The 23,781-nt window shown below is 47.4% G+C and overlaps 3 protein-coding genes across 6 annotated transcripts; all 3 read left to right on the forward strand.

Annotated features, from left to right (window-relative positions):
* Window positions 1-286: 286 nt before the first annotated feature.
* On the forward strand, window positions 287-15,630 carry LOC118503247 (protein lozenge-like). 3 transcript variants are annotated; one of them, XM_036036270.1, is made up of 6 exons: window positions 287-1,239; window positions 3,569-3,808; window positions 7,276-7,389; window positions 10,894-11,337; window positions 13,627-13,791; window positions 13,867-15,630. In XM_036036270.1, exons 1-6 carry the CDS (start codon window positions 900-902, stop codon window positions 14,634-14,636), a joined length of 2,073 nt encoding a protein of 690 aa, XP_035892163.1. In that variant the 5' UTR covers window positions 287-899; the 3' UTR covers window positions 14,637-15,630. The 3 variants fall into 3 exon arrangements, with proteins under 3 accessions (XP_035892163.1, XP_035892164.1, XP_035892165.1); XM_036036271.1 differs by having other exon boundaries at window positions 13,876-15,630; XM_036036272.1 differs by lacking the exon at window positions 287-1,239 and adding an exon at window positions 1,371-1,924.
* A 958-nt stretch (window positions 15,631-16,588) lies between these two features.
* Window positions 16,589-18,549, forward strand: LOC118505853 (peroxisomal biogenesis factor 3). Of its 2 annotated transcripts, none has more exons than XM_036042232.1 (2): window positions 16,589-16,774; window positions 16,854-18,549. In XM_036042232.1, the coding sequence occupies exon 2, from the start codon at window positions 16,866-16,868 to the stop codon at window positions 18,024-18,026; it is 1,161 nt and encodes a 386-aa protein (XP_035898125.1). In that variant the 5' UTR covers window positions 16,589-16,774; window positions 16,854-16,865; the 3' UTR covers window positions 18,027-18,549. The 2 variants fall into 2 exon arrangements, with proteins under 2 accessions (XP_035898125.1, XP_035898126.1); XM_036042233.1 differs by having other exon boundaries at window positions 16,596-16,774; window positions 16,862-18,547.
* Window positions 18,550-18,674: 125 nt separating this feature from the next.
* LOC118505851 (actin-interacting protein 1) lies at window positions 18,675-23,675 on the forward strand. The gene is made up of 5 exons (XM_036042230.1): window positions 18,675-18,842; window positions 20,507-20,628; window positions 20,704-22,113; window positions 22,185-22,335; window positions 22,398-23,675. The coding sequence occupies exons 1-5, from the start codon at window positions 18,827-18,829 to the stop codon at window positions 22,508-22,510; spliced, it is 1,812 nt and encodes a 603-aa protein (XP_035898123.1). The 5' UTR covers window positions 18,675-18,826; the 3' UTR covers window positions 22,511-23,675.
* The last annotated feature ends 106 nt before the right edge of the window (window positions 23,676-23,781 follow it).

The raw sequence follows: 23,781 nt of genomic DNA on the forward strand, positions 1-23,781 counted from the left end.
TAAATAATATAAAAATAGAAGCATGTTTGCTGTTTCCCATTTGTTCGAGAATTCAAATCTTCACCCATTAAGTGAATTAATTTTAAAACAGAAACTACCAACGTTAAAATTTTAACGTTCCAACGTTACTGTAAGTGCTGGTAAGATCGCCATTTTTCTTTGCTGCGAAGCATGGGAAGCTAAGCACCCGCATTGGCAACGAACGGCATCTCACCAGAATCAGCTGCTTCTCGCGGTTGCGCCACCGTGTCGTGAGTGGAAGGCTGGCTGCCAAACTGGCTGGCTGTTCATTTGCGCGCTGACTTTGCTCCGTGTAGCACGTGCTCGAACTCGGAAACTCGTCGTCGCTCGACGCAACGGCGCTGTGCGACTGTGATCGTTCAAGTGCAAAACTGCACATTCGGTGCATTTGGAAAAATTAAAGGTGGGAGGAAAAAAGAGGAAGGAAAATTGCATTGCATAAAACTAGGAGCGATCATTTGTTGTTATTGTCGTCGCTACGGAGTGTACGGTTAATCCAGCGCGTTCCTGATTTCACGCTTGAGCAAGCAGGCCGATCGCGGCTAGGGTATTAAATTCGTCGTTGCTTGCCGTCGTTTGTCGATGTGATGGAGTGAGTGAAGCAAATCGAACCGGGGCAGCGGCTCAGTGACTAGCTTTACTCGTGTGAAGTTGTTGCAGGAAGGCAACGTTTGTGCTTTGCCTTGTGGCACGGCTGGAATGCAAGTTTGGTGATGAAATTCGCGTCGTGTGAGTGATTGGTGCGGTGATAGTGATCTTTGCCTGTCCGTGTGCTAAATACTGTTGAGTGTGCGTGTGTGCGTGTGTGTGTGTTGCAGTGGCATTGCGTGGATGCACCGTCTAAGGTGCACCGATGCAGATTCGATCGGGCACATTCGATGAGTTTGGTGACGTGCGGGTTACGATCAGCGAGTCTGCTTCCGGGAACGACCACCGAGCGGACACGGTGCCGAAGGAAGCACACCGTCGGACGATCCGGACCGATGCTGGAAACGAGCCATTCGGGGGCGACCCCGACAGATCCGGGCACCGGAAGCTGCCGCGGATCGTCGGTACTGCAACCGTCCAACAGCCAGCACAGCTACAACAACAACAACAACAACGGCGGCGGCGGCGGCGGTGGCAGTAGCAACACCGACGATAATCCCATCCCGGACGGACTGCGCTGGATCGAGCGGATGGTGATGGAGGCCGAACAGCAATACCCCGGGGAGCTAGGTGAGGGTTTCGGTGCACGGTGGGCAATTTGATCCAGCACAGGGGGGTTAGATTTTCATTTTGATCGTGCACTCATGCATAATTTCGATCGTACGCGTACGTGTATGGGTGTCGATCCATTTCATTAGATACCGCAGCATCGACCAGTGCGTATATTGGTGCGACAGATAGAAGCCTTAAATATTGTTCTACGGGGTTCGATCGGATAGGATTACATACACACGATTGATCGCTTCAATCGGGTCGTGCTAGACGGGGCAAAAAGATTGTTTTTTTTGTTGTTGTTGCTTCTGATACGTTCGCTCTGCTGGGTTTCATACGCTCCGACGTCATATTTTTTTGTTGTTATTGGGGCCAAAGTCATGTTCTTGGTGATAGTGTGATAGAATTTGGGATTCATTTTTGGATTTTTCCGAGGACCGGATCGGTCGCAGGTGTAATTTATACCTTTGGTAGAATGTAAGGAAATGCTTCCAGGTCCAGGCCTGTGTCCGATGTGGGAAAGTGTACCAGAGTTTGTGTGTGTGTGTGTGTGTTTTTTTTTTGTCTGAAACTATTTTTTGAATGAAAACATTCTTTAGGTATCGTTTCACAAGATCAGACTCTCGAATGTTGAATGAGGCGCTTGAATGAGTCGCTAGGCGCACAGTGAACAAAGTGAATATGCTACAAGGAAAAAAAACGGGTAAGCCCGGGGGTGAAAAAAACGGGAACGGGGTGTGTGAAGTTTTTAAAGAGTTTTATGGTTATTTTTTATCAAAATTTCTTGTTATAGAAAATAATAATTTAAACAACAGAGTTATAGAGCTTTACTTGAATTTGACCGTTCCCGGATCGATCGTCACTTTTAGCAAATGTGTTTAGGCTTTTTTTATATTAGCGTTATAGGCTAAGGATTTTTAGAAAAATTAATTATACGTTGGCAGTGACATACAAAATTCACTATTAAGCTTAAACGATCGTCCCCGTTTACCCCTAAAAGAAAACTCTGATTTATTTTTGGTCGAAATTACGCCTTCCAATGATTCATTTTACCATTTTCAATATTCTTTTTGGGATCAATTTGTAAGGCCAATTATAAAGAAAAATATCCAACCGTTATTTGTAGAAGTTATCAAATTTTAGCATACCGCACCAGTCTCAGTGCCTTATGCTTACTTTTCTTAAGTAACACCTAAATTTAAATGCCTTTAGGCTAAGGATCAGTACATTTAATGTATTGCCTTACAATTTTTGTTAATCAAATTTAACGACGCTCAATACACACAGCATTAGTTTGCAAATCAGGCATGAGTGACATTAGCCGTTAAACAGTAAATGATGTTAGAGCTTTTATCGATGTGTGTGGAGGCAAATACTTTTATTTTAAATCAGATTTTAATATTCGAACCTTACCGTCAACCTCACAAAATGTTGTGCTTCGTTTGCCAATATTTAGCAAAAGATCCATTTTTTATAGGTTTTTGATAAACTGTAAGGCCACGTTAGTATATTATTTATTTTAAATTTTAATTATTGAGAATATTGCCCACGGGACATCTTGATTCGTTTCTGACGAGTAGCAAATCAACCACCTAAAACCTCTTCCTCCCAGCAGTCAGAAGGCATCTAATCGTGGGCTGAAGCATCAGTTGCAGTTCACACTGTTAGAATTTCAAATAATTGGCCTTCAAGCATCTCAATCAATGAGAAGTTAAGTTTTAGAACTTTGGCATCCACTCTTTCTGGCTTAAAATTTGACTTAAACTGCTCACAGCTAGATTGTCAGCCCAGTGTACGTGGGAACGATCATTAGCTGTGATCTAGGGAGAGCTTAATATTCAACACAAAACACTGATAACAACTTACCACGATAGACAGCCGCACTATCGTGACAGACATCGTCACGAGTCCCGCACGATAGACAGACATCGGACGGACTTCTTAAATGATGGAAGAAACATTTCCTGCACGATCGAATTAACTAAAGTATCCTGAGTGATTGACAAGTGACCCGTACCAACCTGTTTTTATCTCTCTTAATAGCAATATTGTCCACAAATATAATCACATGCTGTTAACAAGGGTTAACTATTAAGGTACTAATTCTAAGTTACAAGTAGGGAAATTAAAATTTTACAACCAATTCACCCTTGCAAAATGCACCCAAGATCGTTAAAGCTGTCACACACTATCCGGTTACCGATTAATAATTGTTATCTGCTAGCAAAAGGGAGCCCATCAAGTGCCAAGTGTCCCATTTCCCAGTGACAAAACCTGCATTACAGTATCTCGTACTTGGAGCCAGAACGCCGTAGTAATTATTCTGCACCCACTACTCTACTTCCAGTGCGCACGGACAGTCCTTACTTCCTGTGTTCCGCCCTGCCGAACCACTGGCGCTCGAACAAAACGCTCCCGAGCGCGTTCAAGGTGATCTCGCTCGGGGACGTCAGCGACGGCACGATGGTCACCATCCGGGCCGGCAACGACGAGAACTTCTGTGCCGAGCTGCGCAACTGTACGGCCGTGATGCGCAATCAGGTGGCCAAATTCAACGATCTCCGGTTTGTGGGCCGCAGTGGCCGAGGTAAGCGTTTGAGCGAGTGTAGGGCGCCCGAGGGTGGATCCTTTTGCTTCCGTGCTGGCAGCAGCGCACCATATGGTGCCATACGGCTGCACCCGATAATTATGGCACCAATTCATTCGCATTCATACGGCAAGAATTGCAATTATATTTTATTAACGAATTCGGAAGCGTCTTTTTGGCGTGGCGAAGGTAGGTAGGCCCGATACAAAAGTGTCGATACGATGCATGCATGCATCCGGAGTGCATCTGTTGTCCCGATCGTGCCAGGAGTGTATTTTTTCTGTTTTGAGACCGATTAGTCCAAAAGACGCCGGACGGCCGGTTCTTTCAAACGCTGCCGGTAGCAGGTTATTGTTCTATTCTTCTCAAACACATGTCGGCGGGGCTTATCTGCATTATGGCGCAAAAGTGGCCGAACAGCGTTTGCATTTTCGGTCGCATGCAACGGGTGGCGATGTGAGCGTGTGGACCACTCCGTGTTCCTGAGGTTGTTGCCGAGAAATCGATAGCAACAAGTTCCTGCAGCGAGTAACGTTTGACATTCAACCAGATCAGGCCTGACGGGGCTTCCTGTTCGTCGGGATCGTTCCTATGGTTTCTAGATGTCCCCTTGCTCACGCTCGGCGATCACATTACCTGTGTGAGAGAAAACCCGTGCTCCTTAGATGTTTTTTTTACCCCGCTGCTGCTGCCAACACTCGGCGGGGATGGGTGCGAGACTCCGTCGGTATATAGACGGTGTGTCGACGTGCGCGCCTCAGGAATGTTCTTCCCGCGTCAATTTATCAAGCTGGCTTGCTGGGTTGAAGATCCCGCCAGAAACAAACAGATCTCGAGATCCCCGAGCATCAGTTGCCCGGGCTTCATTTATTCATCACGTGATAAATCGCTGCACGCTTCGTCGGCCCGTCGGGTCCGCGCTTCGTACACCGACACCGGGCAACCCGGCGGCGGCGATTTTGGACTTGATGAACTTCCAGTATCTCGACAAATACTTCCGACACGCGTCATTAATAAAATCGCGCCAAACCCTTTTCGTGCTTAACAAAAGAGGTCACGAGCCCCGTGAGTTGTTCTTCATTTGCCGCTCATTACCGGGCTACGGGTTTGGAGATTCCTTTTGATGTGTTCGGACGCAGGTAACTGCGCTCGGTACTGATGTCTTCATCGGGTTAAAAAAAAGGGGTTAAAAGAAAGACACAAGCTCATCGTGCCCATCGCTCATCGGTTGGTCACTTTTATCTGCATAAATCCGGACGCGGCACACGCGAAGTCCTTGAGCCGATTAGAGCAGGCCAGCGTTGAAGGTTGGAGCATCGTGACGCGCTCGGCCTGTCCACATGGACAAACAAATAAAGCAGCCCGCTGGCCGGACAGTGAGAATATTAATGAGACATTAGACGGAGACTTCGGGAAGGGGGTTTTCTTCTGTTGTTGCTGTTGTTGTGACGCTCACATTGGACCGATCCTGGGGTAAGGGGTTTGTCTGTGCTATGATGGTCTGGAGCTTCGTGTTGCTTATTGTGTTTGTGCCCCCATACGAGAGGACATCCCTCCTGGGCCATGGTGTCCATGGTGGTGGATCTTACGGGCGCAGTACGGCTATAAACGAGTATATTACACACAAAATGTGTCATAAAGCCGTCGGACGATGGATGGGTTCGAGTGAGTGAGTGAGAATGGTTGTATGCTGCCATTCCAGTCGGTGAAAGCAACCCGGTGGATGGGGTGAAGAGTTTGAACGGAGAGTGCCTTCGGTAACCACTAAAGTGCGCCACAAAACCGAATCTCCCGTCCCCTTCCCCCCGTCCGGTCCTGCTCGTCCGTGGCCTGCCCTGCATCGTAACACATTAAAGGGACAACATTGTAGTTGCAGAAATCGTCTCCCGCGTCTCGAATCCTTTGGACGTTCGTTCTAAAACCTTGGTGGGTCCCCCACGGCCCAAGGTGCATGCCCGGGTGAGGCTTTGTCGAGGCTGTGAACATAAATTATTACGGCAGTGTGTGGCGGGATTCCCGGTTTACGTCGGGGTACTGTCTTGGGAGATCGGTCCGACCGGCACGACCCGACGGCAAAACCCCAAAACAGGCCCGAACCAGAAAAGGTTAAAGAAAATCGTTAAAACGAAGTGTTAATATGCCTTTAATACATTTAAATTGTCGGTTAAATCATATTTATGACATGGCGGCATGCATCATACGGCTGCTGCGTGTCAGTGGACCGACCGAGACCGACGGGGTCCAATATCCAGGATGACGCTAGATCCGGCCGGGGGCCAATAGTTTTAACGACAGCTTAGCGCGTGGTGGGAATAAAATGTAGAATGCAAATTAATTATTATGAGCCGAGGGAGAGAGCGAGAGAGAGAGAGGGAGCTTTTTTGTTGTTGAAATCGATCACGGAATGTAGCAGCACAATACTCCAAATGGTTCGACTGTTAAACGACCGGCCCCGAGTAAACAAACGCATCATGGGCCGCATTTCGCTCGCAACAGCGAAACAGTACTCGTGGCCAATCACTTACGCAGCTGGACAAAATTTAATTTCTATGCTTGCCTGCCCGGCTGTCTGCCTGCGGATGGCGATGATGTTGCCCTTAGTTAACTGTCCGGGCATCGCATCGTTTTAATTGTATCGTCAAACCGTTCAGGCCACCCACCGGGCACGGGCTCGGTTCGGTCGTTCTTTAAGGCCCCCCTTTCGGTCCGTCTGCACGTGACATTTACAGGAAGGACATCCGATCCGAGTCCCTGGAGCTCCCTGGGCGAGGCGCGTAAAGCGCGGCGGTGCACGGTGGCCACCGAAAGAGCATAATAAGTTCATTAACAGCTTCCCCAGCTCAGGTTTTCCCACCGGTTGCGTTAACGTTTTCCACCGGGCCGGGCGTTTGTTTTCCACGAGGGACTTGTGGCCAAGCTGGACAAGCTGGACAAGTCTAGCAAACAAAAAAAAGGGCACCATAATAATCTTATATACTTATCTCTCGTTTATGATTTTTGGGTTACTTCCGTTGGTTTTTCGCCTTTTTTGTTACTTGGGTCACTTAATGTGCACGATGTGTTTTTGTGTGTGTGTGTGTTTCTGGGCCGGTTCCCAGTAAAGCGGATTACATTTTTAATATGTTGCGCATTGTTTTGCATTGTGTGTGTGTGTTTCGTTTGTGGGTGGGCTTTTAGGCGATTTTCGAGTGGTAATCTTCAAACCCCAGCAGGGACAGTAAAGTTTGCAAACAAAGAGACATCGACGAGGGCGCAGATAGAGGGGCTCACGGAGCAACTGCATTTGCCTGGCTAGTGATCGATCGGGGCTTTTCACTTTGATGTTTTGTCCCAGGCAAAACACCTGACAGAAGGGGGAATGGGTTAAGTTAGTTTGTTTAAATACCAGCAGCATTTCCATTAACGCCCGTGTTTTTTTGTTTTTGCTCCTCCTTTTCTAATGTTTATGGTTTTTCACAATTTCGCAGGGAAAAGTTTTACGCTTACCATTACGATCTGCACGACGCTGCCACAGGTCACCACGTACTGCAAGGCGATAAAGGTGACGGTGGATGGGCCAAGGGAACCACGATCGAAAACGAGTAAGTATCGCCGCATCGCTTAAAACACGAAACGTAACTTATTGTTGTTAAAAAAAGGAGAGCAAGAGATATTTATTACACCAAAAATGATTTCAAATAAGGCAACTTGTAACAAAATTGGCTAAATAGTATGACTTTCGCTTTTTGTTTAAGTGGTTAATGGCATTTAAAAAACATGCGAATCACCCCACTGCAGGAGTATGATGATGCGTTGCCTAAATTTAGGCGTACTTTAAAATGTACTTTAAACTTAAATGTAAGCTTAAAATTCCTATTCAAATTAATTTTGCAATCGAAGTTGGTGAGATCTGAGTTTCCTTTCTTTAAAATTCAAAAGTGTTCTATGAGTGCAATATGCTTTGAAAAAGATTTAATGTAAAGAAGATGATAGAGAAATGGAACAAATAATTTGAGTAACGTTTGGAGGCGTAATGATTTAATCTTAACACTTTCCAAAAAACAACACTGAGTAATAAACTAACAATATCCGCTATAGGGCGGCCCGGTGGTAGATGCGACAGTGACGCCGGTCTTCACACGGCAAGACCGAAGTTCAAGTCTCATCTGGGCCGTTCCTCCATTGTGAGAATTGACTATCCAACCATGCGGTAACAATGAGTCTAGTAAGCCAGAAATGGCAGGCATGACCTAAGAGGTCGTTAGGCCAAGAAAAAAGAAGATCAGCTTAAGGCTTCAATCTTAGACGATGTTGATGATCTATTGTCGACACTAAGCCTCTGCTTCTTCTTCCTTGGCATTACAACCTCGAGAGTTTTCGGCCTGCCATTTCAGACTTTCTATGACTTAATTTTACCCGTAGTAAAGTAGTCAGCCTTACGTACGGGGAGGCGGTCTGGATGGGATTTGAACCTCGGCCCTGCCGTATGAAGATCGGCGCCGCTGTCGCCTCGGCCACCGGACCGCCAAAAAAAAAATCCGCCTCTGCTAAAGGATTCAAAAAAATTATTAAAGCTTCCTCTTCTTATCACAAAATAAAGTTTGTACTTCTTTGGTTAATTTAATTTCACAGCTTACTAAGCATTCATTGTAATCAAAGGTGCTTAAAACTGCGTCTCTGGATTTTTTCTATTTATTTTTATGCAATTTTAGGCCGTAAACCGCCGTAGAAAATTTAAAAATATTGTATGACGAATGCAAAACAAAATAACAACTGAAAAGCCATAGAAAAATGCATCAATGCAAGTCGTACATAGCGAGTTGCCTAATTTTAGGCGCAAGTGAAAGGTTTTAAAATTATCGTTTTGATAGCAATTTTGCGTCTCGTTTTTTTAAAATTTGGATCAGATTCTTTTATTAAATATTTCTCAAAATCTTCCTCAATATAAAAAAATGACTCAATTTATTTGTAAAAATGCTTAAAACTATGGGTTTTTTGTTCTCATTAACAATCTAAAATAATCCGACCCGGACCACTTTCCCCCAGCAGCAATCACGCTGTAGCTCGGTCGATTTGTTGTCCACAATTATCTGCAACGAGAATCTGTTTGAAAAATCATGTTTGTTTTCGTACGGCCGCAGCCTACACACTAACCGCACACACCAAAATTCGACACGCTGGTCGAGCGGGCAAGGCGGCCAGTAACGAGGGGCCAGAGCTACTTAAACGCGGCACGGGGCGCGCATTTGTTGCGAACGGTCCAGCACACAAACAGCGAACAGATATCGGACGGTCGGTTTTGCGTGCTTATCGTACTGCGAACGCGACACACTGCGCGTTGAACCGCTTTATCAGTTAAGGCATGACGGGCGGCGGGATAAGAACCAGCGCAGAACCCGGAGCTGCCGGAGCTGGGTGTTGCATGCGCTGCGAGGGGGGGGGGGAGGTAGGGGAGGGGTGGTAGTCGAGGGGTGGCGAAAAAATTCTCACGGTGTACGGTCACACATTCTGTACGGTCACTTGATGGCCGCTTCTAATGTGCTGATATGCTGCGCTTGGGAAGGAGTTACTTCGGATAACGGCGCCAGAGCGACGGAGCGATATAGGATGAGGGATGAAGAGCAAGGAATCAGATCTGATTCTAGAACTAACGATTTTTGAACGAGTTTATAGTTAAGAAAGCAAAGATTCAACGCGTGATTATGATGGACCGAAATCATTTTGTAATTATCCCGACTCACGTCCATGCGGGCCAAGAAGGCATTGTTTTGACAGGTTATGATTATCCCGTGTGTGCGGGATGCCAGCCGGGCCTCTGACGATGCGTTCTAACACGTGCTGCGATTAACACGTGGTAGGTGTAGCTCGGTACCATGTGCGTGAGGAGCCAAGATCAATTAATGGAATTTTACGGTCCTTCTTCGCCCAGAACAAGGGAGCGTGCTTGTAAGTGATTTAGAGCCCTGTCCCTGTGTTGACTTGTTTGCAACTGGGACTAGCATTTATGGCATGTGTTAAAAATACTACTTCAACCTCCTACATTGTAGACCAGTCGGACGTGCATGTCGTAGTTGAAATTAGTTAACTTGTCCAGGAATCCTTGCGCCGGAACGGAGTTGCACTGAGTGTCCCATTTCTTCTCTCCTTTCAAACGTTTGGCCAATGGGCTAAACTTCAATTTTGCGATAGTTATAGGCTCGTTCGGCCGTTCCGTGGGCTCGTCCGTTTTCGAACGACCGAAGGACACACACACACACACGTAAAAATATTTATTAGCTTCAAACAAACAAACGCAAACGGCATAAAAGTCGCTCCAGATGGCTGTAGCCATCGGAAATACGATGCTGGCGAAGATGGCACGAGCTGGTCTGCGTACGGCAGTGTTGTTTTCGGTGTTGGCGAAAGCCAATTAGAAACACAATTACATAATGTCGTTGTGTGGTGCCGTTCCGTGCTCTCAGCAAACGGAAATTTAGTCAACCCCGGGCAAGAAGCTGGCCTGCATCGTCCAGCCAGAAAACCTCGGGTGACGGTGCGGCCCGGGATATATACGGACACGTAAAAATAAATGCGAGCCATTCAATATCATGTCGCACATGGCTTCTCGGGAGGATCAAATCGAAGGATGGCCAAACACAACAACAAAAAAACGGCATCCAACAGCAGCAGCAAGTAGCTCCGTTATGCATATGCACTTCAGCAACTGCAACACCGTGAGGACACCGTCGTCTCCGGAGCTAATGATCCCTTCACTCACTCACTCGCTGCGTTCGCTTCCCGCAAGCGTAACCGCAACCGAATTCCCTTTTATATTCTCAATTTTGTGTCGTTGTCGTCGTCGTACCTCGCATGCTTCTTTGGCGAAGGCACACCAAGGGCTGGTTTGAATCCTGGCCCCCGGTAGAGAGTAACATGAGATCTCTTTATTTTGGCTGTGTGTGTGGGTGTGTGTTGTGATGGGTCTTTTCATTCCAATCCGGTATGCCGGTCGCTCCTGCCTCCCGTATCTAATCCAATCGTTTTCGTCTTTTATTTTTGTGTGCTGGTTTTTGGTTCCGTTTCACTCATCCCACGCTCTTGTTGTTGTTGTCCATTTCATTCAACAGATACACCGCAGATGCGTCCACCACCGTTGCATCGGTTTTTGGAGCAGCCCGCGTTCAACCATCATCATCACTATCCGGGCCGGCCGTCATCCTTCGGTGGTGGTGGTGGTGGTGGCGGCAATGCCGGCCTCGGCAGTAACGGCATCGGCACAGGGCCCGGGGCTACCGGGGGTGGTGGTGGCGGTGGTGGTAACATAGGCGTCGGTGCTGGGAGCGGTGGAACCGGGCTCGGGAGCGGAAACGGCAAATCCTCTTCTGTCAACTACAGCAACAACGGTACCGGGAGCAGTAGTCAGAGTCTTCATGCGCATCACCACCATCATCATCATCATCATGGAGCTGGCGGGCCGGGCGGTGGCAATGGTGCGGGACCGGGTGGCAATATGACCATCAATACCAGTGCCGAATCGAGCAGTGATTACAAACCTAATCTCGCGCTTTCAGGTAACGTGTAGCCTATGTTTGTCCGTTCGGTTTGAAGGGTTAGAGTGCGTTGCAGCCCGGTGGAGCGACCGAAGTTGACGGTTTTTGGGAGACGATTTGTTACAAGTGTTTTGCGTTGCTGGTTCGTTTGGCTCGACCGTTTCGCTTTGTACCGTTATGCAAGTGGAAGAAACAAACAACAACAAAAAAAGGGGAGGGGGGCCAAAAAGCTAGGGAACCCGAAACGTTTTAATTGTGGTGAATTATGGTTATGTAAAGCTGTGCGTTCTAGCTGCAACCCTAGCAATAGGTGATAACGCTTTATCGGCTATCGGGCGCAACCTATTCCCGGGCCACGGTTCATCAAGTTTGATGAGCGGCGAACAGCAACCGGCGGAAGTTTTGTTTTTGTCAGAAATTAGCTTCATGTTCTAAATTGCTTTTCGCAATTTTTCGCTTCTAACCATCGGGCGAGGGATCGATCGGCAGCTGGCAGTATCGGCGGGTAAGGTGCATCAAGGTGGATGCAAATCAAGCGCAAAGCAAGCAAGCAAAAACCGATCTCCCGCGATGATGGTGAGGAGGTGATGAGACCACTTTTTTGCTCCAGTTCCTTCTTCTTTCGGATTTTTCTGTCGCACGGTGAACGTTCTGGGAAAATTGCACCAACCCCGCACGAACCCCACGTACGGCGATTGCTAATCACGCGTAATGTACGCGTCCAGTCGGCCGCATCCGCCGCTTGTGTGTGTGTGTGTGTGCGCACCCCGGTAATGGCAAAATTGATTTCCAGTCCCATTTCAAACGCCCGTCTCGATCAGATGATCGCTCGGTAGCATGGGAAGGAAATGCAGAAATTCAAATTGTTTTACCCCCGATCCTCCCATCGGTTGCACTTCCTGCTGCTGATGCTGAATGGAATTTCACCATGGTAACCATGGCAACCGACGATCGAGTACGTGTGCGACAGCTCAATCGAGAAGAAGCATTTTTTTACTTGGAGGCTGCTTTGGAGGTATTGCTTGAAGAGTTTGGCGAGCTCTTGATGTTTACTGTGAAGTTCTTGGCGATAAGCTAGTGATGTGCTTTTTTCCCAAACCGGCAAGCAGTATGATAAATCGTGAGCTAGTTTTGCACACGCGAACCTTCACCGTACAAGTACGAACGGAGTAAATTAATCTTCTTAATTAATCAATCTGGCGGAAATCAGACGCACCGACGTCATCACGTTGTACGGCACGCACGTGTACATTAGTCCCCTTCTCATGGCCGGCATGGTTCTGGAGCGCTTTGCTGCTGCTGCTCCGGTTCGCGTGTTTTTGTGCGCAAAACATTGTCAAAACATTGTCAATCAATTTAAGGCAAAATTACTAATTAATTATCCTGGCATTGGGTGCGTAAAAGTTGTGTACCGTGGCTCTTTGCTGGGGGGAGGATACGACAGCGCATGCTGGAGACATTTCCGACGGGAGCACATACTTTATGATTAACTTTTCAATAATCCTGTCATCGGGATCCTGCTCCGTCGGTAGCTCCTAGTAGCAGCCTGGGTGTTGGCAATTCTTCGTTCAACCCGTTGGATGGGGAGGGGGGGGGGGGGGGCTTGCGAGTTCTCGTCTCCTCCGTTCTGGAGACGTAGGCTAAATAGGTAGTTGCTGTCGATTAGTTTTCTAAAAACTCATCCCCATCCCCGATCAGCAAAGGCGGGGTGGATGCATTTTTGGAATGCCTGGAATCGATGGATCACGTTCTGGACGATGGCCAGATGAATAAGTAAGCCAAAATCGATTAGAAGTGCAGGTGCTCCCCCGGAAGTCCACACATGTCTGCCGGAAGTGCACGACCGGATAATGTGCGAATGAGGTATGTCCCCGGCCATTCCGGCTGGTTGCTGATGGCAAAACGATTAGACGGATATTATCGATTGGGAATGCGACTGTCCCTGGTTCGATATGGGGCGTTGGACGATGACCGATGCAGTTTCGATGAGGAAGATGCAAGAATTGCATTGCTCCCTTTACCGAAAGAGCTTATAAAAGTGTCAATCGAGATGGCCTAAGGCTAGACGCACTCACCTGGAACGGTGAAGTGTCGGCAGACTGTGGGCCATCCAGCATCATGCAGTAATCTCCCCAGAGCTACAGATGTCTTCTTTTGTGATGCATTCTCTTGCGGGGCTGTAATAATTCTTCCTTCGAGCCGGCCTCACGATCTAACGATGATGGTCGATGATGATAGGTATTCTCTGGATCGATTCTTGCTCCAGTGTCATATATCGGTTTCTTCGCTTGTTCGATTTCTTCACTGCAGACTACTCCAATGCTGGCCCCGACTGGACGAATGGGTTGGGAGCGCCTTCGAGCACGTCCTACATGAACACCTTCTCGCCACTGCAGGCTAGCCCGCCGTCGTACGTGGCGTACGAGTCCTGCCCGATGGTGGACCACCCCAATTACAGTCTGACGGCGTCCGGAGGTAAGCAACATCGACGAGCACTGTCCCGGTTTTGTTCACCAACACTTCGGTTTCATCGTTAATAACTTTTGCCAGTCGTTTTAGATAACATTCAACCGTACCAAGACTATTACGGACTTTCTGGGCCACCTCCACCACCGCCAGCTTCGGTAGTGGCACCGACCGTCAACTCGCAAGCCCAACTCGGTGCTCAGCTTGCGTCCGGTGGCAGTTCGTACGTGGCCAAAGCCAGTGAACTGGTGGAGGCGAGCATTTATCCCACCTACCCTCACCACACCCAATGGACCAACGGGTACCACGGTAGCTATCATCATTCCCCGTACAACCATCCGTCGGTGGCTGCCGCTCCCGGGTGCGCCTCTTCCCTAGCAGCCGTGGCCACCCAGCCATCCGCCGCCAGCTTCCACACACCGGCCGCTCCACCTCCACCGCCACCGCCCCCCATGGTGCTCTGTCCACAGATGTTCAGCACAGTCAACCAGAACCAAATCCACGTCCATCTGCACGGATCGGGAAGCGAAAAGTTCGAACACTATTTCGGCGCAGCGGACAACGGCTTCACGATTAATTCGTTTCCCGGACCAAGCATTCGATCAGTGCCGGCACCGGTCACATCCTCCCTGTCCGGCTCATCCGTAGACATTGGCGGCGGTATCGGTTCACACCATCAGGACAGTGGGCCTGTGGGGCCGGCGAACGATACGCTAACGGCGCTACTTTCGGCCCATCACGAGGATCCGCAGCACACGGGCGGTGGTCAGGAACAGCAACAGCAGGAAGAAGCCCGCGGTCAGGAAGAATCCGGTGTGTCCGGCGATCCGAGCAGCGTGTGGCGACCTTATTGATCCTCCTGTCGGCATCTATCGCTTACGCCCGGGAACGAAGCCCAATTCTACAAATTCAATGTAATTACTCAACCAGACGAAGGCATCATTCTGTTTTAAGGAAGAAAAACTGAGGTCTGTAGGTCGTAGGTTCCACTATCTTACGGTACAGGGTTTGAGGATCGTGAGTTAGGAAACGGAACGGGACGGAGATTCATTTGAAATGGTAAATGGTTTGTTACATTCGACCGAATCGATTTACGACAGTGCCTTACAATCCCGGCATCTACAACGGAACGATCCTACTTGTCACGTGGAGTTTTCTCTGAACTAGTTTGATTTTTTCGGATAATAATTAAGCGTAGTTAGATCTGATTTGCTACCCAACCTGTCGGTCTACTCGGTGTGTATTTATGATTACAAATTTTAAAAGACCGTGTGTGCTGTAGATGCGGTGTAAACGGTGTTTGTGCGTTTTTTCGCTTGTAGGAAGGGCTAATCCTTGAACATATTCCAAATTCGCTACTTATTGTGTCTCTTGTGCAGTGTATGTGTGTTTATTAAAATAAAAATCTCCCTGTGTGTCTGTGTGTCTCATCTGATGAATATATGGGTGTGAAAAGGAAACACTGTAGAGCGAATGTATATTGTGATTGGTAACATAACGCACACACTTATATGCGACAATCAACACTGTCCCGAAACATAACTAGAACAACCTTACTGTCTGTTTGTATAAATAATAAAAGAAGTAATTCGAATAATTTAAGGGATCGTTGTCCCGAGACAAACAACGCTACTTTATCGTAAATGAATTGATTGACTTCAATAACAGTGGAACGTATTGAATGAATTAAGGTTGTAATGAAGTGTAAGAGATAGACAAATTTCAATAAACTATATAAAATCAATCAAGGGTACACATTTTCATCGGAGGATAATTGGTTTGGTTTGGCTTGCATTACACTGCTGGGTCGTATTACACCACTTGTTGCCAGTGCGGTCGTTCTATGTGATGTACAGTCACATCTATACAATGCTGAAATGGAAGCATAGCCAGCGGTGGTTGAACTGTGCTTAGACTAATGGAACGGATGATTTCTTTTACTTAATATATTTTCAATTCTTTGCTATTATATTATCCGAAAATGCAGATTACAAATTTAGAATTTTGATTATAATTTCTTTATTTGTGAAATTTGTGTGATTTTACGAATTTCCGTACGAAAAACGTTGAAGTTAAAATGTTTATGTCTAACATTATTTGTATTTAAAACGATTGAGGTACTCTAGTGGCAGAGACGTTAGCGGCGCCGCTCTTCAAACGGCAGGACCGGGTATCGAATCTCGTCTGCGATCGTTTCGCCGTACGCAAGACAGTTCCAGTTACAGGTCCAAATCAAGTCAAGGAATGCTTTATAGTTGCAAAGGAGAAGAAGCTAACGATGCTAAACAAGAAAGGCCCGGTAGCTAATTCGTCCCGTCTATCGTCTATACATACGCTGAACCGGTAACCGATACCGCCAAAGTCCAAAAAGCCAAACCGGGTAGAAAAAATCTCCTTTAGTTCTGAAGCTTCTGACAAGAGAAAAACACTCAAATTTTCAACTGTGTTTGCTCGTTTTTAACATAAATTACTCATTGCAATAAAAGTAAAAAATATGTAACGGAAAATCAATATTTGAAAACCATGTGGTGCAAATTGAACCGTTTCGATTCGGCTTTCACGTGAACCGGTTTAACTTGCAGGGCTGGTAGCAAATCGTAAAATGTTTTTTTTTCCTTAATTGCTAAAATTGCACAAATATGAGTTCGGAACGAAAACAAAGCATTATTTTCAACCACAAGCGAGCTATGCAGAACTTTTTCACGTTGAAAACACAAATAAAACGGAAAACATGATTTACAAAAGTTTATTTTTGTCACCTTGGCATCACGCATACGAACCCTGTAACCGTGTCCAACTGTCAGTCACAATCTGTCACAGAAGAAGAAAACAAAAACACAGAAGAAAAGTGGGATTGTATTTTGATAGCGCATATTCTTTTCTGCAACTTCTTGTGGTGAAAAAACAATCGACTTTTCGTTTACTTGAGTGATCTTTAACCATCTGACCTTTGGAGCGGAAATAACCCCTGTTGGCGAACGAGTTAAAGCGGGTAAGCATATTTCCGTCCGCGCATACGGTACCAATGAATTGCGTTTTACTGTTAACCACCGTCCATTGGCCTATTCCAGCACGGCAGCACCATGTTGTCGAGAATAAAAGATTTTCTCCATCGACATCGAAGGAAATTCATCACAACCGGCGTCGTTATCGGTGGCAGTGTCTTCCTGCTGAAATGGTTACAGTACAAGCTGCGGGAACTGCAGGAACGCCAGGCGAAGGAGATTGGTGAGAAGCTAAAGCGAATGCAGCATTACGAGAGTACCGATCGTACGTGCAATCAAACGACGCTCGGGTTGGTACAGGCCATGTCGAAGCGAGTGTTTCAAAGCCTCAACACCGACGATATTCTGTTGAAGCTGCGCACCAATCCGGGCAACAAGTTGGAACTGTGGGAAGAGCTGCGTATCGTTGCGTTCACGCGGCTCGTAACGCTCGTGTACAGCGCCTCGATGCTGGCCGTCACGCTGCGGGTGCAGATCAACATCCTTGGCGGGTATTTGTACAAAGCAACGGTGGAGGATGATCAACAATCGAGCAACCAGCGACAGCAACAGCAACAGACGATATCGAAGGAGGTACAAACGGCTTATCTGTCCCTGATACAGCACTTTATGCGGGACGGCCTCGAACGTTTGATCGAAATCATCCGCAAGAACGTGACGACCGTGATGCAGCGGTACAGCTTAAAGCAGCAGCTCACTTTGGCAGACACGGAAACGCTGCTCTGGTCGATCGAGATGGCGCTGAACGATGAGAAGGGAAATCCGATCGATGCTATCGCTACGTACACCCTTCCCAATGCCGACGCTACGCTGACCAGCAGTGACGGCGTTATCGGCACCATGTTTCAGGAAACGCTGGATGTGCTGGAAAGCGTGGAATCAACGCAAGTGGGCCTCTCGAACGTCAGTATCGGCTTTTCGAAGATTATGGACAAACTGGCCGACTATTACGTGACGTCTAGCGGGGCTGCCAGCAAAAGCTCCAAATCGAACCTGAACGTGGAAAGCATCACCAACATTAATGGGATTAAAATTTCGCTCGCCAAGCTCATTCCGATCGTGAACGGGTTGGCGAGCAACGGGGGACTGTCAGCGAACGCCGACGGAACGGTCAGCAACGGGCTAGTGCCATCGCTACCGGACGAGACGGACCTGGTGTCGTCAATGATTGTGCATTTTCTGCACTCGGAAAAGCTACGAACGCTCGGGGCCAACGTTTACGAAACATTCTGCCAGTAACGGCACAGCAGTAGTGTCACAGCTCTAACATTCTGTATCATTTTAGATGAGTAGATTTAGTGTTTCCCTAACTAGCTTTAGAGGAAGCCGGGTGAGATTGCATACGTACGACAGAGCGTCACAGTAAGATGAGGCTTCTTTGCGCTTCTATTGCGAGTCCGGCCGGAGTGGCAGCAGCAAAAGAAAAACAAAACATACATACATACACACATTCGCTAGCTTAGGTTTTAATTTGGGAGCAAAGCCTGGGGCCGGGCAGGTAAGGCTTTGATCAATAAATGTGATGGTTACAGAGTTTCTTTTTTGTTAAGTTGGAAATAGGTGCGGATTTTTTTTTGGTCGCGTTTGATTAAAACATAAGGGAGGTGGTGTCCGATAACGGGGATCTCTTATCTGCTTATCAACGGTCAAGTCGTTTATAAAAGCGGTATGGTGCAGGTTTTTGGAGTGGTAGTGGCTCAAGAATAGTGCAAACATAACGAGACGAAAACGATCGGAATAAAAGGGAAATTTTTATCTCACACCGAACGAGTTGAAAAAATAACGTTCTGTTTGTGAATTGAGAGAACGGTATTGACAATACATTATCGCGCCGTGTGTAAACTGCGCCTTAGCTGCTGCACGAACGTCACCGAAGTTTGACAGTGCGCTTTTCGGCTTTCCCGTGCTTTGACGGCTCGTGCGTATGCGAGTGTGTGTGTGTGCGTGTATGCTATTTGTGCCAACAACAACTAATTTCTCCGTGTGCAACAAATTCGCGATCTATTTTACTGGAATTAAGCCCATTTTTTAACTACATCATGGCCTATTCAAATAGTGAGTATTTAGTAAATTACTTTTAAGAAAAGATTGCAGTGTAGGTTAGTGTGTGGTGCGTGAGTCATTTGCCAATCATTCTCCGCCCCACGACCATATGCGTTGGGTTGGTTTTGGAACAAGCGAAACGGATTGTGTGCCGGGAAAAAAGTTGTTACCAAATAAGGAAATTGTGTTGATCACCCCGCGGCGAGGTCTGCCCTTCCGCCCCAAAACCGGCCGGAAGCGGGTGGAACCGTGTACCGTTTTGCCTTTTACGGGAATGTGTGGCCCCGTTATCAATCCATCTACTAGTCTATCACCGTTGAAGATATTAAATAGAACAGAACAGGCCCGGTTGCAAGATGGCACTTACCCATCGCCCCCACCCCCTCCCCTCCCACCATCCCAATCCAAATTCGTCAACCCTTCGAACCAACGACTCCCTGTTTTTATTGCCTTATCGGCCTGCGGAAACGATGAGTAATCGAGAGACATTGATGTAAGCTCGTCTCACACGCAGCAGGATGGCAATGAACTCGGCATTTTTATGCACAGGCAGCTGTATTTTTTGTCGGTTGCTTTGCCTCATCAATTTGCTGTATTTAGAGAAAAAGTGCTTGCTGATGGCCTTTTTCCACCCGTGTTCCCCATAAGCCGGTCTTTGGTGGGGGGGGGAACGGGTGTTGAGTTTTATAAATAAAACTCACACTCGTTGCGAGTGCCGGTGTGCCGGTGGTTGCAACAGAATGCACCCGGAACGAAATCCGGATGCACTTGCAAAACTCCACAAGAACGGTTTCGAAAAGGTCGAAATCGCTGTTTACAATGTTCTCGCGAGAGGTTGTTGGTTGATTAGCCAATAAAGGAAGCATTTTCGCCGTTTAGGGTGATGTAGTCGGTGGTATGTTTTGGTCGACGATTCGTACACAGTGTTTTATGGCACACCTTGCGAAACTTCCCGCAGAGCAAAACTTACGGCTTTCCTTTTCCACGCTGAATCAAAACAATTTCTATCTCATCGGAGCGGAGCAGAAATATGTGTGTACCGTGTAGATAAAAACATCAAAGCGGATTTATTTCACATAAATTATTTAAAATTGTATAATGGGAACAGGATGAGATATCACGATTATACAACAACTTATGTTAAATATGTTGAAATTCAACCGAATATTCCCCTAACCTTATCAAGGAGCACTCCAATAATCCAGAATTTATGGGCTTTTCCTAGGAAATCGTTAATTGTAAGACCATTTGTTGAGTGCATCTAATCGCTAAGCAAAAAACAAAATTTATCTCTTTACGAACAGTAGCGCTCTCCGTGGCGGGTGACCGAAGCTGTTCAATGCGCTAACATTAATACTTCGATCCGTTAACATTAGTAGCCCCACCACGTTGAATAAATACTTCCATCCGCTAAGGTTTCGACAGGTTAGCCATCGATTTTGTCGTTCAGGTCATAGAAATCGTGTCTATGGAAACGGGAATACTACTGAGACGCATTTATCTTCGACACGCCCTCGTAAACCACTCGCCCACCGAGCCATTCATGGTGTGCAGCAAAGCGTATCGCCGAGTGCAATCTTGTTAACACGATTGAATCGAAAGAAGAAGAAAACAAAAAACACCGTGCAGTACTTTAATTCGTTTTCTCTCTCAATTTCCTTCTTTCCACGCGCCAGAGTTTATTTACGCGACTTTGCCCCGGACACAGCGTGGCCAACCGATCGTGCTGGGCGGTGATCCGAAGGGCAAGAACTTCCTCTACACGAATGGCCATTCGGTGATCATTCGCAACATTGATGTGAGTATGCATAGTAATTGCCATGGTAATCCAGAGTAATTTGTGTGTGTGTGTGTGTGTATGTTTTTTTTACAGAATCCCGAAATTGCGGACATCTACACGGAACACTCGTGCGCGGTGAATGTGGCCAAGTACTCGCCGAGCGGGTTTTACATCGCTTCCGGCGACCAGTCGGGCAAGATACGCATCTGGGACACGGTGAACAAGGAGCACATACTGAAGAACGAGTTCCAACCGATCGGTGGACCGATCAAGGACATTTCCTGGTCGCCGGACAGCCAGCGGATCGTGATTGTGGGCGAGGGTCGTGAGCGGTTCGGGCATGTGTTTATGGCGGAAACGGGCACCTCGGTGGGCGAGATTTCGGGCCAGTCGAAACCGATCAACTCGTGCGATTTCCGGCCGGCGCGCCCATTCCGGATCATTACCGGCAGCGAAGATAACACGATCGGTGTGTTCGAAGGACCGCCGTTTAAGTTCAAGATGACGAAGCAGGACCACACGCGGTTCGTGCAGGCCGTCCGTTACTCGCCGAGCGGTCATCTGTTTGCGTCGGCCGGGTTCGATGGAAAGGTGTTCATGTACGACGGTACGACGTCCGAGCTGGTCGGCGAGGTTGGTTCGCCGGCCCACAGTGGCGGTGTGTATGGGGTGGCCTGGAAGCCGGACGGTACGCAGCTGCTCACCTGCTCCGGCGACAAGTCGTGCAAGCTGTGGGACGTTGAGACGCGCACGCTTATTAGCGAGTTCCCGATGGGTAGCACGGTGGACGATCAGCAGGTGTCGTGCTTGTGGCAGGGAAACCACATCCTGTCGGTGTCGCTGTCCGGTTTCATTAACTACCTCGATGTGAACAATCCCACCAAACCGCTGCGCGTCGTGAAGGGTCACAACAAACCGATCACGGTGCTGACGCTTAGCGACGATCGTAGCACGATCTATACCGGCAGCCATGACGGTGCCGTCACCAACTGGAATTCGGGCAGCGGAACCAACGATCGGGTGGCGGGTGTCGGGCACGGTAACCAGATCAACGATATCCGGGCTGCCGGAGACTTTGTGTACACGGCCGGTATCGATGATTCGATCAAGCAGATCAGCGTCGAGGGGAATACGTACACGGGCGTCGATTCGAAGCTGGCCTGCCAGCCCCGGGGCATGGATATACTGAAGGAAAGCAACACGATCGTGGTTGGGTGCGTGAAGGACATTACGGTGCTGCAGGACAACCGGAAGGTGTCGTCCGTGCCGATTAGCTACGAATCGAGCAGCGTCAGCATTAACCCGGAAACGATGGACGTGGCCGTCGGTGGGGACGATAGTAAGGTGCACGTGTACACGCTGCACGAGGGCCAGCTGACGCACAAGCTGGATTTGGAGCATTTGGGCCCGGTGACGGATGTGCGCTACTCGCCGGACAACAAGCTGCTGGTGGCTTGCGATGCCAATCGGAAGGTGATCCTTTACAGTGTGGCTGAGTATAAGGTGAGGAGGATGGGATGTAAGCGCCACCGGAAGGTACTTCAATAACACGCCCCGCATTGCTCTAATTACAGCCTCCGCACAACAAAGAATGGGGCTTCCATAATGCGCGTGTCAACTGTGTAGCGTTCTCGCCCAACTCGGAGCTCGTGGCGAGCGGTTCGCTCGATACGACCATCATCATTTGGTTCGTGAACAAACCGGCCCAGCACACGATCATTAAGAGTAAGTAACTTTCATTAAGCAAGCGGATAGAGGATCTAATTTAACGTCCCCTTTGCTCGTAGATGCCCATCCACAGTCGCAAATTACGGGCCTGGTTTGGCTGGACAACGAAACGCTCATCTCGACCGGGCAGGACTGCAACACGAAGGTTTGGAACATTGAGAATGTCGCATAAGCCAAAAGATACCTCCCGCAATAGATCCCCCCCCCAGCTCCTGCGCGTGCGGATAGCTAGCTAGGCTAGGGGTTACAAACACATTTTCACTTGCTAAAGAACGGACGAGAGTTAGGGATTGTCACATAGTGGTTACATACGCATACACTTTTGTATTTATTTTGTGAAACATTTTTGTGTTACCGCATCACCACACCGCTCGCACGCGGTTGGGAAGGATGCGTCAATAGGAAAAAAAAACAGTGTTTTTGAGTGTGTGTCTGTGTGTGTGCGTGAGTTTGAATTTGTGTTCCTCTTCGTTCTCTCGTTTATCCATTCTGGTTGTTGATTTAATCATCGTATTATTACCGTTCCGTATTTGCCAGCCCGAGTATTGCAGAAAATCGAGTTTGCAGAGAATTCTTTGCATCCTAGCAACCAGGAAAAATTGGAAGCGATTTGCCGTGCTGCTATGCTAGTTTTGCAGGGTTTTCCTTCCTCGTTTTGTTTAGTCCTTTAAAGGTTGATTTTCAAAATAACTGTTTTTACATGGTTCCACCTGATTATAACAATGCCCATTTCGTGATAAAATGCAATATTAGCAAGTTACGACTTATTAATGTCTCATCGGAAACGGTGCATTGTTTTAACCATGTAGAAAATTGTACCTCTGAAGACATTTGCCAAGGTTCGTCCCGTATCTTGCATAGCCCTTGATTTTTCTACTGATTTCATGCCTTTTTCACTACCACCAACAAAACTCCTTGCCATGTTTTGCACACCAATAACTACCAAAAGTCTTATCGGGCAGGGGTTTCTCGAGAGAAAAAGAGAGAGAGGCTTAAAGGAACAGTAACAAAAAAAGAAACAGGGAAGTAGCATCGCGCTAGAAATTGCATTTAATTTATTATCTGTTTGTTTTATCGAAAAAAAAAAGAAAACTTCAAACACCCATAGCCTGGCGCTTCATCTACGTATCCTTCCATCTAGAGCTCGGTGGAGGTTATCGGAACGGCATACATCGGATCCATGTTGATTTGATAACGGACTATCGATGAATTTGCTCCAAAAGCGAACATAGTAAGCGGACGAAAGCAAAACGCAAAAAATCATGATCAATCTTGTCCTACATATACAAGCAATTTTTTTAAGCTAATAAAGTGGAGTTTTTTTTTTCAATAGCCAATGCCGTTTCGGACCGAAGTGAGCGAGTAAAGAAAGAAAGAAAGAAAAAAAAAATGGTTTGCCACCTTGTTTGGTATGTGTGTTTGTTTCTCTTTATTTTCTGTATC

The sequence above is a fragment of the Anopheles stephensi genome, chromosome 2, assembly GCF_013141755.1.
Source record: "Anopheles stephensi strain Indian chromosome 2, UCI_ANSTEP_V1.0, whole genome shotgun sequence".
Taxonomy (NCBI): domain Eukaryota; kingdom Metazoa; phylum Arthropoda; class Insecta; order Diptera; family Culicidae; genus Anopheles; species Anopheles stephensi.